The following is a 20,221-nucleotide window of genomic DNA, read 5'->3' as shown; positions in this document are numbered from 1 at the left end:
GGTGATACCATGGAAAAAAAAAGAAGGTCCACTTGGTCAATTGGGATACTTTGTGTCAACCTAAACAGATTGCTGGCTTAGGGATTAAGATGACCTCTGATATGAATCAAGCTATGTTAGCTAAGGCTGGTTGGAGGATGTTTCAAAATGATGGTGGTCTTTGGAATTCCATTTATACTCAAAAATATCTCAAAGGTTCTAATATTATCGATGATGATTATAAAATGCCTACTGATTGTTCTCACACTTGGAGAAGCATTATGTTTGGGGCTACTATTCTTAAAAGAGGGATTAAGTGGCACATTGGTGATGGTAAATCTATTCACTTTTGGACTGATGCTTGGATTTATTCTAACGCTTTATATCATCATGCCCTTCCTCATGCTATTATCGATATTACTACTCCGATTTGTACTTTCTGGAATGACACTGGATGGAATGAAAATCTCTTGGCAACTCTTGTCCCTAAATCTGTTCTTTCTGATATTATTAATATCCCTATTGGCTATGAGGAGTGCGGCAAAGATACCAGAATATGGAGTGCTTCATCTAATGGAAAATTTTCTGTAAAATCTGTCTATAATATTGGTTTTGATTTCTCTAATGTGCAGAATTCTTTATGGAGCTCTATGTGGAATTTATGCATTCCTCCTAAAATCAAAACCTTATGTTGGTCAATGTTGCATAAAAAATTGCTTACCAATGTCCAAAGAGCCAGAAGAGGATTCACTACTCTCAAAACATACCCCATTTGCAATTTGAAGGATGAAACTCTGCTTCATCTCTTTCGGGACTGCCCCAGATCTGCATCCATTTGGAGTGAGTTTACTAAACATGGTACTATTACTAACTCCTTTCATTTAGACTGGGATGGTTGGATTTTGGCTCAACTTAAGTGTCATAGCTTAGTCCAGAGAAATGTCCAATGGTGTAGCTTGTTCATGTTTATCTGTTAGTTTATTTGGAAATGGCGAAATAAGCATGTTTTTGACCCTGATTTTCACATTCTCATTGTTCCCAAAAGTGTTATTTGGAGTTATGTTGATGAATGATATAATGTTGCTGCAAAGAATCATGTGGATATTGTCTACAGTTACAAATTTGTTGCTTGGACAATGCCTGCTGAAAATTTCTACAAGCTTAACATTGATGGTTCCAAAATCTCTCCTGCTGGTAGGATTGGTGCAGGGGTGTCATCAAAGATCATCATGATAATTGGATCAATGGTTTTCAAGTAAATATTGGCACTAGTGAGATTATTGAAGCTGAAACTTGGGGTTTATTCTTTGGTCTAAAACTTGCGAATAGTCTTCATATCCACAATCTTGAGGTGGAATCTGACTCGGCTATCCTTGTTCAACTGCTCTTAAAGGATGATTTCTCTTTACACCCTCTTGGGTCGTTGTTGCAGGGGTGCAAAGCTCTCATGAAGTCCATGAATGCTACCTCTATTGTCCACATATTATTCAGGGAAGCAAATATGACGGCTGATTCTCTAAAATGAGCTTTAATCATGCTAAGGGTTTTGTTACTTTTGACAACCCTCCGGTTCATGCTGCCCAGTTCTACATAGATGATCTTGCTGCTGTTACTAGAGCTAAGAGAGTTTCGTGCTCTAGCTAGTTTTTAATTTTTCTTTCCGCTTTGTTTAAGCTCTTTGAACCTCGCTTGTAACCAACAAAAAAAATATTTAGTTCAAAAGAAATAATAGAACAGGAGTACAAGCAGAAGGACCCAAGGTAAGAAAAACCCCGCCAAGAAAACCGTTGAATTTTGCGTTGCGGAACATAGTAACGGCTGGCCCACATGGCACGCGCGCAAAACCCGAGGTATATAAAACTCACTCGCTCGCCCACACACACAGAGTCAAGGCGTTTGTTGAATCTGATTATCTGATCACCTGTCTCTCTCTCCCTCAAAATCCACAAAGCATCTGACAAATTCTACTATTATCATTATCAAATCAAATCAAATCCCCCACCACTCTCCCCCCCTCCTCTTAAAATTCACACAAAACCAAATAAAAATGACTACTGTTGCTGCTGCCAGTGCTGCCACTACTACTTTTTGTTGTTGTTCTTCTCCTTTAATTCCATTCCCACTTTTTATTTTCTCCATCGAACTAATATTATTATTACTTTCATTATTTCCCCCACATCTCTCATTCAATCCCACCCACTTCTTCTTCGATTCTCGCTATTGCTTTGATTTCTAGGGTTTCTGCTTCCGTCCGCCTATGGAGACCGCTTCGGAGGGAGAGAGGAACAGAGCTCAGGCTCAGGCTCAGGCTCAGGCTCAGGCTCAGGCTCAGGCTCAGCAGAATGAGATCAGAGCCAAGCGGAAAATGAAGTCTCGCTCGCAATTGGAAGCTCTCGAGCAAGCTTATGCAGGTTGATTTCTGCTTCTTTTTTTTCTTTTGTTTGAAGAATTTGTTTGTTTGATTTGAGTTTGAAGTAACCTCATTGCGAATTTGGACTCTTAGTTGAGCAATACCCGTCGGAATCGGTGAGAGCTGAGCTGTCAGCGAAGTTGGATCTCTCCGATCGGCAGTTACAGATGTGGTTTTGCCACCGGAGATTGAAGGACCGCAAGCCGGCGCCGGCGGCGAGTGGAAAGCGGCAGAGGAAGGAGTCTCCGGCTGGAGGTGGTGGAGTGGTTTTGGAGGAAGGAGCACAGCAGTTGATAATAGAGGCGCGAGCTGTGGCTTTTGTGGAGGCGCAGCTCGGGGAGAAGTTGAGGGAGGATGGGCCGGTACTGGGGTTGGAGTTTGACCCCTTGCCGCCCGATGCATTTGGTTCGTCTATAGGTACATTTTGATTTCTTAGTCCTTATAATGCTATGTAGTTTGATCACAAATATATGAGTAGTGCTAGGTTTGATTCCGGCATATAATCACTTATTTATTGATATTGCTGGAAACCACTCCCGGTTGATAAAGGAAATGGAAGATATAAATTGTAATGCTCCAGACAAGAATAACTAGTTCATCTGATTAGTATGCGCTATGTGATAAAATGTTTGTTATTTACTTGAGCAATGTGGAAATGCACTGTAGGTTATTGTTGTTTTCGGTAGTGGTTTGTCATAATGTTATATCACTTATATGTGCTAGGAGTATCTGTTTTTTTTTTTTCAGAATTCACTGACTGATTAGTTTGAGGGATTTCAATCAATCAAGTGTCTATAGAAAAAGGCTAATGTGTAAGTTTTGGAAGGAGGTGAGTAGTACCTGAGATTTTCTGCCAGTGTGAGGTATTGAGTGACTGTGAGAGATTCCGAGACAACTTTTATAGGAGGCCAACGGGCTGGTTTAAGGGTGTTAATCTAGAATTTCCTTATGTTCTAAACCTATCCACAATTGATTCCTAAACCTTACGACCATGAAGCTAGTAGTTTCTACCCTTTCAAAACTGTACTTATTCATTTGATGTCCTTGAGTTGCTAAAACCACATTGATCTTGGAACTGGTGTTCATCAACTGCAAGGTTGTGTCACGGTTGGGTGTCATTTCTTGCATCCCCCATTTTCTGTAATGCAAATATTTATACCATCACTAGCAACGATTCTTCTTCCTAATATTGTTTCATGGATTAGATGATGTACTACTGTTAGTGTTACTGTATTCTAACTGATCTGCTGGATCTAGCTGTTGGTATTTGGATTGAAGAGGAACTGTTTGTTTGGATGTTCTTGTATGCATATAAGTTTACAAATCTGGATGAATAATACATGGATAGAGAGCTCCTGTCCCCTTCTTCTGGTGTTTCCCTTATGTCACATTAAGTGCGTCATTGTTTATGTGGGTGCTAGTGATTAACATGATTGTCATGTATATGTCTAGAATAAGTTGATCTTGTTTGAATTGGAATCAACGATGCTCCCACTGTGCACTAGTTGAAGAAAAAGAAATAAAGGGGTTACATGCTGAAATAAATATTAGTGGCACTTATTGTTGTATGTTGTTTAGAGTAACTTTGTCTTAGTTGATTTAAAACCCATGATTCTCTCGTCTGTGCACTCAATAATTACGGAGAATTAGGGCAGACACTTGTCGTATGATTTTCATATTATTGGGACTTCATTCTCGATCTCCTCGTCTCCTCGTCTTACTTGACATGTCTGGTTGATTGCATCTTTTTTTTTTCAAGTCACAGTACTTTGTAAGACTGTCTTAAGTCTTAACCCTTCATATAAAATCATTTAGGAGTGGCAGCTGTTGGGCAGCAGAAGCAATCAGGATGGGCATATGATGCAAATACGTACGAGCAGTCTAATGCCAAATTAATTAAGGTTTGTTATTTATCGTTGTGTTATGAAGGCTATAGCTGATGTAGTTCTTGCTAAAATTCCTTTTTTTTTTCAGAGTCATAGTCGGTTATCCCTATATTTATTCGTTGTAGCTGTTGGATTTGATAATTTCATACACATTTCATGTAAGTTCAAAGCTAGTCATTGTGTTTATATGTGTTGATGATGCTTAAGCCTTGGATGTATCGTAATTAGCAGGAGATGGTAGTTGATAATATGATCTGCAAATATACATGATAAACTTGAACAAAAAAGACCCGGTGGCATGTATTCTCATATACACATAATTTGGGTGTTTTGCCATTCAAAGTCATGGATCGTTTCTAATGTTCTCTTTCGTGATTCCATCTGAAACAAAAACATGGTGTCTAATTTTCATATTGAAAATAATTGAACCCCTGTGTTTCTATCTCTTGGGGGTAAATTTTTTGTAGTTCAAGGACAGAATGATAGATTCTGAGTCCAAAACTAGAGTAGTTGACACCAGTAGTTAATATTATATCAGGTATATCTTAAACATGTGTCTGACACCTCTCTCCCTCCTCTCTCTCTCTCTCTCGCTCTCTCTCTCTCTCTCTCTCTCTCTCTCTCTCTCTCACTGCACCGTTCAAATTATTTTATAGGCAGCGTTCCTATTTGGTTTCTACAGTGGTCTCTTGTGATCACCTGTTAATTTCTTCTCATGGGACAATTTCGCATTTCTTGGTTCACTCATATCCGTTACTCAAGAAGTAAAAGGTAATCCAGCTAATATGCATCCTTGGTTCATTGCCAGGGAGGTTCAAGGACTGTCCATGAATACCAGTTTCTTCCAGAAAAGCCAACTGTTAGGACAGACACATATGAAAGGGCTACCCCATCTCACCAATATGGTTCACCCACTGAATGTCATCATCCAAGGATTCCATTATCTACTGTGTATGTAAAAGTTCCAACTGTATATGGATTTCAAAGCCCGATGGCTGGACTAAATCTGCTGTCACAGCAAGGAAGGGCTGAAGAATATGCCAATGTTCATGGAAAGAGCTTCACGAATATTTCCATGGATGCTCATTTGAGTGCTCACCCGATTAATCAACTAAATAATCCTTTTATACCATTTGCTAGAAGGATGGCTCAGGAAGAGGATGATGTTTTACAGTTGGAACGGAAGCACAAGGTCTCTAATGCACTACATAGTATTCATAACTTCACTTAATTTTGGTTGTCATATCAAACAAATTATTATTTCTTGCAGAGTGAAGAAGCAAGAATAATGCGGGAAGTTGAAGCCCATGAGAAAATGATACGTAAAGATCTTGAAAAACAAGATATCCTGAGAAGAAAGGTTAAATCCTCTCTAATCATACATGTTGTCCAATCATACAAGATATCGTGGCTTATCATATCTCTTTACTTTATTTCATATATTTTTCTTTTGATATGTCAAGAGAGAGGAACAGATAAGGAAAGAAATGGAGAGGGTTGATCGGGAGAGGAGGAAGGAAGAAGAAAGACTATTGCGTGAAAAGCAGAGAGAGGAGGAGAGAAACCTAAGGGAGCAAAGGCGTGAACTGGAACGACAGGAGAGATTCTTACTTAAGGAGTCAATGAGAGTAAGTCAACTTGCTTCTTAGCTGCGAGCTCCGTAATACAAAGATATCTTAAAGGTGAATTTGATTTTTTCAGGCTGAGAAAATGAGACAAAAAGAAGACTCACGTAGGGAGAAAGAAGCAGCAAGGCTTAAAGCTGCTAGTGAGAGAGCAGTTGCTCGCAAAAATGCCAAAGAATCAGTGGAACTCATCGAGGATGAATGCCTGGAACTCATGGACTTAGCTGCATCAAGCAAGGGACTTCCTTCAATATTGTCTCTTGATTACGAAACCTTACAAAATCTTGAATCTTTCAGAGGTAAGTTCGGCTGATGTTTAACTTAGATGTGTAGCCCATATACTTAATTACATATAAAGTATATGAGAGAAAATAATATCAAATTGTGTAAGTTGCTGAATTGTAGCACTCATTTTGAGAATCAAATATGCTATCTCCTTCAAACCTCAAACCCCCCCCCTCACGCGCGCTCGCGTGTAATGCCTTTCATTATGTATCATCTGACATTTTTTTTCTATTATTTATGTTGTTTCTACTGCTAGATATGCAGGGTACATTCCCACCCAAATCTGTGCAGTTGAAAAAACCTTTCGGTATTCAACCTTGGATAGATTCAGAGGAAAATATTGGCAATCTTCTTATGGTGAGTGGTCTGGTGTCTCTGTTCTTGCTTTTCTGACTTGTATGCTTCATGAAATTCTTAACTTGAGTTACATTACCTCTCTCTTTTTCTCTCTCTGGACAAATGATCATCTTCATCATGCACAACTTTAATTCAACCCGAGATTTTTTTGGACATACCGATTTTATTCTCTTGACCGTCTATATTTTTGATAATAATACTAAGTTAATTCAGTATCTCTTATAATTTCATCACTGTGTAATTATGATATATATTTATCTTTAACGTGGAATGATATATTTGACTTTAAATATTGGGCACACTATGATTAGTATGATAAGGCTGAAGGGTACAGTGGGAAACATATATATAAAAGTCAACCCCAACTTACAACATAATGACTTGATAGCTAATGACTTCAAGGATTGTCATATTTTTAAACAACATTATGTATGATATACTCGATTGTTTCTTTACCAATTCGGCAATCCATGGAGGGCCTAAAACAATGTTAAAAGAAAATTGTGTCACGTGTTAGTTTGTTCAAACATTTTATCTGTCGCATATATTAATCAGTTTGATATCAGACGATGTCTATCTATGTTAACAGTGCTCTCACATTGCAATTTATTGACTCGAGCTTATTGTTTAGGCATGGAGATTCTTAATTACATTTGTGGATGTTCTTGGGCTTTGGCCATTTACTCTCGACGAATTCGTCCAAGCTTTTCATGACTATGTAAGTTGTTTCTTTTTGTTATTTTTTTTGGTCAGCGTCTTTAGCTTCTATATGAGTCTGCGGAGATTCCATGGATCTTACCCTCATATTATTTTTCACACATACATGTGTAGTTCACTAAGCAGTAGCTCTTTCCTGTTCAGGATTCTAGGTTGGTGGGTGAGATACATATTTCACTTATAAGATCCATCATTAGAGATATTGAAGATGTTGCAAGAGTACCCTCCATGGGGGTGGGAGCTAATCAGAACTGTGCTCCAAATCCTGGAGGCGGTCACCCTCAGATTGTAGAAGGGGTAAGAGACAATGCGGTTATTCTAGATCTGTATTTCAATGTAGTTTGTGCTAGGTTCTTTCTTTTGCATTTTAACTTATTACTGGAATATTGTTTTAGGCATATGCATGGGGATTTGACATCAAAAGCTGGAAGTGCAACTTAAATTCACTGACATGGCCTGAAATATTGCGGCAATTTGCTGTATCAGAAGGATTTGGACCACAACTGAAGAAGAGGGCTTTTGAACCATCAGTTCTTCATGAGGAAAATGAGGTGACTTTTTTTCTCTGAAGTTCAATCCGAAAAGATAAAATGTCGAAGCCACAACTTTGAAGTTGTTTTTGATGCCTTCTGTTGAGAATGTCTCACACTAGGGACCATGAAAATGTGTTTATAAGGATGTTATTTGTTCTTGGTGATCATTCTGATTCATTAGTATTTTTCATGCTCTTTCATTAAATTGTTTTTCTTTATATATATGGTGAACCAGGCTGGCCACTTAATACCTCAGATTATAGTAAACCAGGCAAAATGTAAGCTTCGCTAGAGAATTTTATAGTGATAAGAAATTGAGAGCTTAATAGCTTATTTTCTGTGTTTGCTAGTGAAGGTTTGCTTATATTCTTTTAGTCCAGATAGTTTAAGGTTGAAATTGCTGTCCTTGGGTTGTTTCTCTCTCTAAGTGTCATGCTTTAGAGAGTTGGGTAACAAATCCTATTTGGTATACCTCTTTTATTTGTTAGATAGTTGAAAGCCAAGGTACCTACTGTCGTATGATATTTGTAAGATGGTTGGTCATGGTAGGTTAATGCTTGTTGCTCTATTTAAAAGTGAAGACTTACCTTTCTCTGGTTCCCTGTTGGTGCACGATATGGGGCAGTGAGATGGCAGACCATTTGGTTCTTTACTGCCATGTAAACTTAAAATTGTGGTTCAGGTTATTTGGGAAAACTTTGAGTGAAGTTAGGTAATCATAGCAGCAGGAAAGTAAAAGGATGTTGATAGGGAAAAGGATACTGGAGGAGGGGTTGGAGCTGTGGATGTGTGGGTATTATTACATCCAGTTTTTGTACCGTTGTCTTCTGAACTATGTACATTGCTGATGCAAATGTCCATAATTAGTCTGAAATTACTTTAGATCTAAATACTTAATAGAAAGTGATCAGCTCTTATGTTGTCTAATGACTTGTCTTCAATGGTATTAGGTGCTTGGCTTGTTAATTAGAGGAGTATTACATAAAAAATCAATTTATGAGCATGAAAATCAATTTTCATAATGGCATATTTTAGGACTGCAGTTGTAAGGAATCCAGATAAAATAATCCAAAAAATCTCCACGAGTTCTGTACCTATGATGTAACTTTCTTTTAGACAGTATTGTTTCATATTCGATTTGTTAATATATATATTTTAATGCAATTGCAGGGTGATGATGTCAAAGATATAATATCCAATTTACGCAATGGAGTAGCTGCAAAAAATGCCTTTGCTATTATGCAAGAAAGGGGTTTCTCTAACCCTCGCAAATCAAGGCACCTCTTGACTCCTGGAACTGTGAAGTTTGCAGCATTTCATGTTCTTTCTCTTGAGGGGAGCAAGGGCCTAAATATATTAGAAGTTGCAGACAGGATTCAGGTAATTCAAGATGTGATGACTATTTCGTTTTAGCTTGTCTGGTGTCTAACTTCCTTTTCTTATATATATTCAAGAAATCAGGACTGCGGGATCTAACAACAAGCAAGACACCGGAAGCTTCGATAGCTGCTGCTTTGACTAGGGACTCAAAACTGTTTGAGAGGACTGCTCCTTCTACTTACTGTGTACGTGCTGCCTACAGAAAGGACACAACTGATTCGGAGGCAGTACTTTCTGCAGCCAGAGAAAGAATCCAAATATTCAATAGTAAGATTTTTGATGTAAAAGGAGGCGATGAAGCTGAAAGAGATGAGGATCCTGAGGTTGATGATTTAGGTACTGAAGTAAGTCCAGAGACAGTAGCTCACAATTCTGAAGAATCCAAAAAATTCAGGGAAGGAATGTCCTTGGAAAGTAGAAAAGGAAGTTACGAGATTAGTAAAGCTCCAGGAGAACTTAGGAATGTCACTGAAGAAATTCCTTCAATCAATTCTGAAGTTTTCGTCAAGGTTGAAGACACTGGTTGTTCCTTGAATGAATCTGTTGACGCGGCAGGAATCTGCAACAATATAGCTAATCAGGTTCAAGAAGATACAGAGATTGATGATAGCAACACTGGTGAGCCATGGGTTCAGGGACTTACTGAAGGGGAGTACTCGGACCTTAGTGTTGAGGAGCGCCTTAATGCACTTGTTGCTTTAATTGGTGTGGCAATAGAAGGAAACTCGATTCGGATTGTTCTTGAGGTATATAACATTTCATATCCATGAAATTAGTCAAATTTCCAAAGCAGGTTCAGTCTTTGTATTTGAAATTGGCTCTTTTCAGGAACGTTTAGAAGCAGCAAATGCTTTAAAGAAGCAAATGTGGGCAGTAGGACAATTTGATAAAAGGCATTTGAAAGAAGAACATGTCATCAAAATGCAATATACCCCTTTCAGTGGGAACAGGACTGAGCAGATCCTGACAGTTCCTTCTTCAGAAGATAGGCAAAGTCCATCTACTGTTGATGAGAAAAACATTGAGACGACTATGAAGCTTTCCATTTCACAAGAGCAGATGGTTATTCCACAAAATGAGCAAATTTATATCACCAGTTTGCCCTCTGTAGGAAACCTACAAATGCAGGAGTTCCCTGTTGGTCCAGACAATTACACATCTCAGCAACCCAGTCTTATTGCTGATAAGTCACGCAAACAATTTAAATCCTACATAGGTCAGAAAGCAGAGGAGATTTATGTTTATCGATCATTGCCTCTCGGCCAGGACCGTAGGCATAATAGATACTGGCAATTTATTACATCTGCCTCTCCAAATGATCCTGGTTGTGGCAGGATCTTTGTTGAGCTGCATGATGGTCGATGGAGGCTGATTGATTCTGAAGAGGTAAATTTCTCTAGGTGTGCATTTTGTCTTATGTCAAGTATATATTGTGCATCTACTATTGGTTTCCCTTTCTCCACCTTGCTTTAAAATTTTATTTCTTCCCAATGTTTGTTGATCATATGTAGCATATCTATTTTACACAAGGTTATAAAAAACGCTAGGCATTTATTGGGCGGACAGCTGAAAATCAGCGCCCAGAGGATTAATCGGGGATTAATCGGATTTGTATTTTTGTATATATTTTAAATTTTTCATAACAAATAATTATATAAATACAATTAAAATAAGAATATAATGCATGAAATTAATGTAAAAAAATATATAATGTCTAGAATACTGAAAATACATATGTTCTTAATCCTTAGAAATGTTCAACAATATTGATCTAATGATCTTAGCCTCTTAGGAAAAAAAGAAATACAATTCAACAACAATGAACTTGGTGAGAAACACAATTCACCAACCCTTTGGAAAATAAGAAAACAATTCAAACACCGAGAATGCATTCTTGCAAGCCTAATCCCTCGGAGCTCATCAAATTCTTCTTTTCCATATCATTCAAGTACTTCTGTATCCGAATCAAACTCAAAATCCAGAACTTAAAAAAAAAAAAGCCTAGTCGCCCAGGATCTGGCCAGCCGCCTAGGCAGACAAAAATCGGCCAGCTGCCTAACACCGCCGTTTAGCACAAAATCGCGGCGGGCAGGGGTCTCCGGGCGCCTAGGTGCCGCTTAGGTGGCCCTAGGCGGCGATTTTTAGAACATTGATTTTACATTGCAGTGCTATCCAGTTTAAAATGTTGTCTGGATTTTGTTGATGGTGACCTATTTGATATTATCTGCTGTTATAATTGAAACAACGACCTATTCAATATTATCTGCTGTAATATGTATACAGTATTCATATATTTATTCTTCTGTTTTTATTTTTTTAATTTTTTTAGTTTTCATATGTGAGTTTTCATTTAGTACAGTGGATGCAGGGCTTTGATGGTCTTTTGGCATCTTTGGATGTGCGTGGGTATAGGGAATCTCATTTACAGACAATGTTGCAGAAGACTGAGATATTCTTCAAAGAAACTGTTAGAAGAAAGCTGCTGCATTCTAACCGGAGGAGGCATATAAAAGACACTGCTAAAACTGAAGCTGTTGAAATGCCTGGGTATGATTGCAGTGGTGGTCCGGGTAGCCCTACCAGCTCTGTTGTTGTCGCGGACTATGATATGTTAGAGAGCTCATTGACTTTTTCAATTGAGCTGGGGAACAATGAAACTGACAAAGCTGGTGCTTTAGACAGATACCAAGATCTGGAGAGGTGGATTTGGAAAGAATGCGTTGGGTCTTCAATATTAAGTGCCACCAAAAATGGGAAAAAAAGGTGTCCCCAGCTTCTGGACCTCTGTAATTCTTGCCGTGGACTTTTTTATTTTGAAGAAAATCATTGTCACTCTTGCCATAGAGCTTTTGCTAAGGGCGAAATAGATTTTTCACATGATGTTGGATTGTGTAAAGAGAAACAGAACTTGAGTTCTGATTGTAATAAAAGCGGCTCAACCTCTTCTCCCTTTAAAATCAGGTTGCTAAAGATTCTATTAGCTTTGATTGAGGTAACTACTTTTGACGTTCTTGCTTCAAAATTTGCAGCACATTCTACTTCTATATCTATAATAATTGTTGACACAATTTGATAGGTTTCTGTTCCATTAGAAGCTTTTCAACCTCTTTGGACCGAGATGAACCGTAAATCTTGGGGTAGGAAATTACACTCCTCGACATCAGCTGAAGACCTTCTCCAGGTTACATATTGGATTTTGCTCCCTCTTATAGGATATTTTCTATAGCATGTGAAAATAGAAATGTAGAGAGGCGACTGTAAGAGGTGAATGACTCCATCCATGCACATGAAAGATTACATCCACCATTGCTCAAACTCTATTTTTTAAGAATTGATAATGGTACTAGCGTCTTTGTACTTAACTTTTTTTTTCTTCTAGGTTGCCTCCCCCATTGTTCAGATCTCTTTAACCTTTACATGTTAAAGTTGATCAAAGGAGGTTAGCATTATTCGTACCCGGCACTTTGCTTTTGTACTCTCGTACTTGTTGGTTGTTGCAATTCGGTCCAGTTTACATATCCATTCATTTAGGTAATGGAAGTGCCCAGTATTGGTGTTAGAACTGTTATTATAATCACTTTACTAGCGTAAGCGTCATATGACATTTGACAATAAAGTCGCTGTAATAACTGTCAATGAAATGATGTTTTCATTGTGCAGTTGGTTTGTGGGCCAAATAACAGATTTCTGTTTTTATATCTTGATTGTAAAGTAAATAATTGTTTATGTACACCATGTACTAGGCTGAGCCAGACATTGTCTTTTCTTTTCATGTTTGTTTTTTATTGGATTTTTCAGGTTCTGGCATCACTTGAGAGTGTTGTCAAGACAGAATGTTTATCTGCCAACTTTGAGACCACCGGTGAGCTGCTAGATCGCGCCGAAGAAAATGGATGTGTTACTAGAAGCTATTCTCCTCATGATACAGTTGCTGTGCTTCCATGGATACCACTTACAACCGCTGCAGTGGCTCTTAGGCTTATGGAGTTTGATGCAGCCATCTCTAGCATGCCACAGCAGAAGCTAGATACTCAAAAGGAAAAGGAAACTGGGCTTTTTATTGTAAGTAATTTCGTATCACACCATATAATTTATTTCATAATATAACCCGGAATGGGTGTAATCTGTTAATGAAACCACAGGAGTATAAATGGATTACTTAGTTAGTGCATGTGGATATTGTGTCCCCTAATCAGTAATTTTCTCCTAGCCATTAGGCATTCAGGTCGTTTGAATAGAAGCTATATGTGTTGGTGCAATTGAAATTCGAACGTGTGATTAACTGCACATCACCATTGTTTTTTTCTTCCCAATCTAATTAAATCTGGTCCATTATGGGAGTATTTCACAGTATTTCTTTTATTAAGTACTTCTAATGTGCATAGTGGAGGGATATATTTTAGTAATAATAAAGTACTAGAGAAATATATATCTATTGGACCCATAGATATGTAGATATAACTTTGAATTTGATACAAGCACGACACTGGGAAAAAAAGAAAAGGAAAACTATTAATAACAAGGTTGAGATTGAAATACTTCCAAGAGTATATCTTGGTCCCTCCGAGAGTTCATTCCTGGTCTAATGTTATCTATATGACATGATTTTGAGGGCGTCGTAAAATTGTCCTCAAGTAGACTCAGATTTATCAATAATTTGTTACCCAACTAAGTAGACACATTTTTCATTAATGACTCCAACTTTTATTACTCCTTGTCATATGGATGCTTTACTGATGTTTTAATTTGCATCACAGAAGCTTCCAGCAAGATCTACTGACATGAAAAGTTCCCAGTCTAAGGAGAAGTCAGGAACTCCACATCAATCTGCAGATTTCAAAGAAGACCACCAGGAGTCTCTGGGGAGTGGACTTGCTAGTTCTTGCCATGGACAAGGCCGTGGTCAAGCTCGTAGTGGGAGAGTGCCAAAAAAGGCAGCTGGTTTGAGAGGCAATTCTAGGAAGAAGAGTCGAGTTTCAACCAAAGATAGATTAGGACAGGTGCAAGTACTGAAATGGAAAGGCAGACCACGTGGACGAGGAGGGCGAAAACGTGGAAATCAGAGCAGTAAAGGCAAGGAGACAACGGTAGACAGGATAACTAAGATGGGTGGAAAGATGACTTGCCCCACAGTGAGTGTCATTTATAGACCACCAAAGGACTTGGCTGAGAATTGGAATGTAGGTGAAACTGCAGCCAACAATGCAAGTGGTTCGGGAAGGTCAGAGTATGAAGAGGAAAATGGCTATGCATCTGGAGGTGAATTTGATAATGTGTGTGCGGATGACTATGGTTGTGGTTTCAATGGCAAGTCTAACGATCTAACGGGACGAGGTAATCACAATGTGAAAGGTGACGATGTTAGTGTCAACGAGGAGGTGGACTCTGATAAAAGTGAAGCTGCACAAGATACAAAAGGGGATTCGGGTGCCAGATATGTCAATGGAGAGTGGGATGACATAGCTGATAGACATCAACTCATCGAACTCGGAGAAGGTACCAGATCCCCGTCTTCAGACTATAGTGACTAAACTAACATGAAAACTGTACAAAGTTGTATTAGTCTTTAGTTCAGGGCTTCCATGCAGTATCCATACATTATAACTATGTAACAGGGCAGGTTGTCCCTCGTCGATTAACTTAAAAAATCAAGCGATTTGATCAAACGTAATGCTTCAGATACGCGTTTGAGATGATTGGATTAGAACTAGTCTTGCAGTTTTTTCATTCCTCTGTTTTGAATTTAGAGTTTGAAGAGTGATCTTTCGCTGTTAGCTCAGTTGAGAACATAACTTAACATGGTCTCTTCAGACCATGGACTTCTACAGCCAGCCAAAACCGCACCCGGGAATTTACAAGATAACAAAAGGGCAACACTTACCAATTTTTAATTAGATGACTAACTCTGGATTACCAAACCAAGTTCACTATGAAATGAAAGCACATAATTAGAACTAGAACTATCAAAATCAAGCTGATGCCTCTCATTTGAGTTTCCAAACTCCAATATTAATTTCAGTACCCTAACAGCTTCATCATTCCAGCCTTCTGTTCTGCTGTCAACCTTGTTGGGAACTGAATCTTGAATTTGATTCTGAGGTTGCCTCTTTTGGTGGGTTCCTTCTGGATTGGCATTCCTTCCCCTGGAACAAACTCCTCACAGCCTGGATGAATTATATCATGAACTGGGATGGTTAATCTCCTGCCATCCAAGGTGGTGAGATTGACAGTGTAGCCTGTAAGAGCCTCATCCAAAGATATATTCTGTGTCACTATCAAGTCGTTTCCGTCACGGGTGAACGCACTGTGTGGCTTCTCATCAATGATGAAAACATGATCTGCAGGAATCACATTTGGCTGTTCATTTCCTTCCTCTGGGAAGGTAACTTTAGTACCCTTCTTCCAGCCAGTTTTTATGTCAATGGTCAGAATTTTCTCCACCTTCATACCCTTCCTGCATCCACAATAATTTTGTGATATCATTTACTGCACTTCTGGCTAGTATATAACATATTAGAACATAATGATGCTTGCAAGAGTAGTGAGCGTTTAATAAATGTTTTAACCTACAATAACTTGATCTTCCCAAGACAAACGAAATGAAACTCACTGTAGGACACTAGGACAACATTTCAATGTAAATAAAATTTGTATTCAGATACATGGGGATACCCCATGATATGAGACCAATTATCCTTTAGCTGCTTTATGGGGCATCTTTACTATCAAAGAGTGTAAATTTTACATTCCACAAACACATTAAACTGTTATCTTGAGGGGAGAAGACAAATCAATCCCTTATAAAACCAAAAATCCTTATTCAAAGAAAAGACCTGAAGAACTAAGTAACTCTAGAGTAGCAAGTACCAGCAAGCCAAATACACACGTCAGAAAGCCAAAAATTCCTAACAGAATACAAACATACAGACTTTCAAAAGATAGTTTCTCACCCGCTGGTGTCAACAATATCTCGGGATATCTTCATCTTCTTGCTAGTTCCTCTATAAAGCTCTTAAAGCCTGAAAGGCAGTCTAATCTCGATCGGAGAAGCTTTCTGAGGACCACCGTGTTTCATTGAACCACATACACCTTCTCTGAAAGCAAATGCATCATCACCAAAGAACCTACTATCACCAAACAAACCACTAGAAAGCCCTGAACCTCTCATGCCAAAAAACTCAGCAAATATATCATCTGCATTCCGAGGATTAAAATGAAACGCTGTTGATCCATTTCCAGTTGAGAAGTAGGAAGCTCCTGGCCCTTTAGCCCCTCTTCACCATACTGATCATACACTGCTCTTTTCTGGGGATCACTCAGGACCTACAAGAACGCCAATATGAAACAAATGAAAGCCAGAACCTCTAGCATTACCAACTTCCAAGTACCAATTGCTTTGGCACCGAAATACTTTCGTTTGGTATCACTAACAATCCGTACCAAAACCAAAATTTAACACATTGTAATTCATACAAAACACATGTACAAGTTAGATGTTCTATACAGAATTATGATACTCTCGAATGCAAAGATTTGGTAATAATATATCCAATACCAGATGCACCAAATCTTTGAAACTATCAAATACCGACAGATTTGGTTTGTAGCACTAAAAGTCAATCGAATGTTTGATACTTTCACTGCTGATTAATACCACTGACGCAACCATTTTGACAACCTTTGTAATATCTAAAGTAGCAATAAGATTAACAAAATTACTCAAGCCCAAATATGACTAGGCAGACTAGCATATGAACATGATATTCTAAACCCATTGATACAGATAGGAAAAGATAAAAAAAAAAAACAGGGGATTGAAGTTGAGAGATACCTCATAGGCTTCAGAAACTTCTTTGAATTTGGATGCGGCTTGTTTCTTGTTATTGGGGTTCTTGTCGGGACGCCATTTCATGGCGAGCTTCCGATAAGCCTTCTTCAAATCCTCATCTTGTAGTAGTCCACTCCCTTAGTTGCTGCTCCCTAAAACCTCTTGAGCTTTAGGCCGTTCTTGGTTTTATAGTGGTTCTCTTTACGATGATTTTCGGGGGCCAAGGAAGGGTAGTCTCGGTTTGAAATGACCATGGGGAAAGATTGCGTACCAGATTTAATGTTCTTTGAGAATAGTGTGGAACGTTCCAGAAAAATGTGGAATGCCGTAGCGAATTTATAATGGCCAACGGCGCCATGACATCCAACTTCTCACTGTCCACTAAAATATTGTTATCCACAAATAGTTTTACGTTTTTTACCCTTCTATATATTATTATTATTATTTTAACTTATCATTCTCTCTGGCATAAGTAATTTTGGCAAATCCATTTTCTCGTGAAGCTGTTGAGTGTTGACATCAAAAGAGGGCTTCTAGTTATAATAGTTGAGATAATTAACATTTATGTGTTTTTTTATAAAAAATAATATTTATGTATTTTTTTAGAAAATTATGAACACTAGCATCAATCCACACATGTTGTGGAGATATGCATAGTAAGATGGTCCGAGAGACTTGAAAATTTCAGTTTTTGAGGACTTGATGGTGACACGGTGTAGACATAAATGTTATGTAGTTTTATCGAATAAGATCATGTGACATTGAAGCATCAATTATGAAAGGCATAGTGAGACCTGTTGGGAAGAGAAAATTCCAATAAGGTAAGTTGAACCCTTACGAAGTTGGAGATATGTGAGACAAATTTTGTCTCATTTTGTCTCCTAAATGACCTAAAGTGTGATATGTTCTTGTAAGCCTATTGTCACGGACCTAGCCATTCAGCTGCTACACTTGGTCCATGAGGCGCTCTATCCCCATGGAGCCAGCCTTATCCAACAGAGCAATGCACTGGTTTCGCCTTGCCTTGGGCTCATCAGGGGATCGGCTCCAGACCCCAACCCGTGTGTAGGGCGGCCAATCATTTCTTCGACGTTAAGTCCCCGACTAGCGACAAGCTCCCCAAACTTAACCGGGTTGGCTTGCCTGAACCCCTCGGAAGCAGCATCCATATATCTCCCACACTTGTTATCTTGGAGCAATCCCAGTTATGCCTGATGTTCATTTAACCAACGACGCCCATGATTGACACTCCCTAAAATGAGACGTGACATCCTCCCCCACCAAACTTGGTGTACGTCCTCGTACACGGCATCCCCACTTGCGGCCCACGTATCCCTTGTACGCCTGCGATGCCTGAGCGATGAAAAGGCGTTCCCAAAAATCGCCCAACTATGCTTCGCGCCGGATCTCTCATCCTGGACTTTGCCACAGATTCTCTTGTCCAGTCGTCCCCCTGGAGGCAACCCTGTCTACTCGACTCCCCCGCAGAGCCCCTGGATCCTAGGGACATGGCGACATGTGTAAGCGCTTGGCGACACAACGACAACGACGTTGAGGCGGCTCTGATACCACTTGCCACAGACCTAGCCATTCGGCTGCCACACTTGGTCCATGCGGCACTCCATCCCCATGGAGCCAGCCTTATGCAATGGGAGAATGCACTGGTTTTACCCTGCCTTGGGCTCATTAGGGGATCAGCTTCAGACCCCAACCTGTGTGTAGGGCGGCCAACTTCTTTCTTCGACGTTAAGTCCCTGACTAGCGACAAGCTCCCCAAACTTAACCGGGTCGGCCTGCCTGAACCCCTCAGAAGGAGCAGCCATATATCTCCCACACTTGTTATCTTAGAGCAATCCCACTTATACCTGATGTTTATTTAACCAGCGACGTCCATGATTGACACTCCCTAAAACGGGACGTGACATTATGCTTCATTCAAGAGGAGACAATTAAGTTTGTGGTTGTGACCAATAATCTTGAAGGTCTCAACAATAAATGGGTGGTTGGAATTATTAAGAAGAGAATGTTGGCATCGAGGGTACACTGAATTTGACAGGATCCTTATAGATGTTGAAGATTTAGCCTACGACTTGTTTCATTTCCTAACAAGTCGGGGAACATTATGTCTGTCATGTGCCTATTTAAGGTTGTATGTTCATATGCTCAATTTGGTGTTAATTAAGTCCAAGCAAATATGACTTGTGTTTTCAAACTTGGTAGTATCCTGGTTAAGTTGAGAAGGGGTGTCTAATAATGAGGGTGATTGGAGCACAATGTTATGGACACGAGAGGTTGAAGGCTTGTGATTTTGACTTCAAGCAAAGTTAAAACTGAGGCTGTTGGACCTTTTGTAAATTTAGATGAATGGGAGAGTCTCAGTGTTCATGTAATGCATAACATGTTGATTTGCCTATGATCAAGATGATGACTGCGAAGGATCTTGGGTGTTTGCATTGAGATACAGCTCAAAGAGCTCTTGGTAAAAGCGACCTTGTTGGGGAAGACAAACCAAATTTTGGGAAGAAGATACCATAGTGCGGTGGAGTAGTTCGCTTAAATTTTGGGACTAAATTTCTTTAAGGGGGTATAATGTGATATCCCTTTAGTGGTGGTCATATTTTATAGTACGAGAATGGAAACAAAAGTAATCAAGCGAATAATTACTCGAAATCGTTATAGTGAGGGGCTAAAGAGTTGACTTTTGACCTGTCGAGTTTCTCATAAAACTTCTTTCATGAAAGTCATAGAGATCGTCAATATAAGTTTGTAAATATGTAGCACGCGTAAATTGGAGAATGTATGAAGAAGTTATGGTCAATATAGTTGTAACATCCCTAAATTCAGAACAGTAAAATTTCAAATTAGTGGATGCTAGCACTCTGATATAACTTCAATAAATGAAATTACGTTACAGCAGCTGAATATCTTATCCAAGTTTAACAAAACACTTAGATTTCAAACTGTAACAAACCGTAAATACACTTGTAAGTTGTACAGTAGTCAACTCTCACAAGTCCTCACCAAAATAGGAAAATGAACAGAAGTAGAAACAGCACCCTGCTGTTACACTGCTCACTCATTCCTCCTCTACTACTGCGAAGTACCTGCAATACTACCCCCTGCACCATTAATGGTACACCAGGATTGTAAACACAAACCTGGTCAACTACAAAGCTGGTATGAGTAAACTAAAAGAAATACTCAAGGATAATGTAACATAT

At 39.0% G+C, this 20,221-nt stretch overlaps 1 protein-coding gene and 1 pseudogene across 3 annotated transcripts; one reads left to right on the top strand and one right to left on the bottom strand.

Annotated features, from left to right (window-relative positions):
- The first annotated feature begins 2,005 nt into the window (after positions 1–2,005).
- On the top strand, positions 2,006–14,893 carry LOC126797936 (homeobox-DDT domain protein RLT2). 3 transcript variants are annotated; one of them, XR_007672478.1, is made up of 19 exons: positions 2,006–2,287; positions 2,318–2,390; positions 2,483–2,806; positions 4,205–4,290; positions 5,084–5,467; positions 5,546–5,635; positions 5,739–5,903; positions 5,977–6,199; positions 6,442–6,542; positions 7,174–7,260; positions 7,404–7,556; positions 7,655–7,810; positions 8,963–9,172; positions 9,247–9,918; positions 10,001–10,558; positions 11,541–12,164; positions 12,249–12,353; positions 12,552–12,703; positions 12,971–13,114. XR_007672478.1 is itself a non-coding variant. In XM_050524709.1 (19 exons), the coding sequence occupies exons 1-19, from the start codon at positions 2,237–2,239 to the stop codon at positions 14,701–14,703; spliced, it is 5,097 nt and encodes a 1,698-aa protein (XP_050380666.1). In that variant the 5' UTR covers positions 2,006–2,236; the 3' UTR covers positions 14,704–14,893. The 3 variants fall into 3 exon arrangements, 2 of the variants coding, with proteins under 2 accessions (XP_050380666.1, XP_050380665.1); XM_050524709.1 differs by lacking the exon at positions 12,552–12,703 and adding an exon at positions 13,933–14,893 and having other exon boundaries at positions 12,971–13,234; XM_050524708.1 differs by lacking the exon at positions 12,552–12,703 and adding an exon at positions 13,930–14,893 and having other exon boundaries at positions 2,007–2,287; positions 12,971–13,234.
- Positions 14,894–15,187: 294 nt separating this feature from the next.
- On the bottom strand, positions 15,188–17,254 carry LOC126797008 (uncharacterized; annotated as a pseudogene).
- Between the last annotated feature and the right edge of the window lie 2,967 nt (positions 17,255–20,221).

The sequence above is a fragment of the Argentina anserina genome, chromosome 6, assembly GCF_933775445.1.
Source record: "Argentina anserina chromosome 6, drPotAnse1.1, whole genome shotgun sequence".
NCBI classification, from domain to species: Eukaryota; Viridiplantae; Streptophyta; class Magnoliopsida; order Rosales; family Rosaceae; genus Argentina; species Argentina anserina.
The sequence above is the reverse complement of the archived record's forward strand: the minus strand, read 5'-3'. Positions and strand labels throughout refer to the sequence as shown.

Excerpts from the sequence above, each read along its gene's own strand:
- LOC126797936 (XM_050524708.1), top strand. The coding sequence starts at position 2,237 with ATGGAGACCGCTTCGGAGGGAGAGAGGAACAGAGCTCAGGCTCAGGCT. Across the intron at positions 5,468-5,545 it reads AGTTGGAACGGAAGCACAAG|AGTGAAGAAGCAAGAATAAT; the intron begins GTCTCTAATGCA and ends TATTTCTTGCAG. Across the intron at positions 5,636-5,738 it reads AAGATATCCTGAGAAGAAAG|AGAGAGGAACAGATAAGGAA; the intron begins GTTAAATCCTCT and ends TGATATGTCAAG.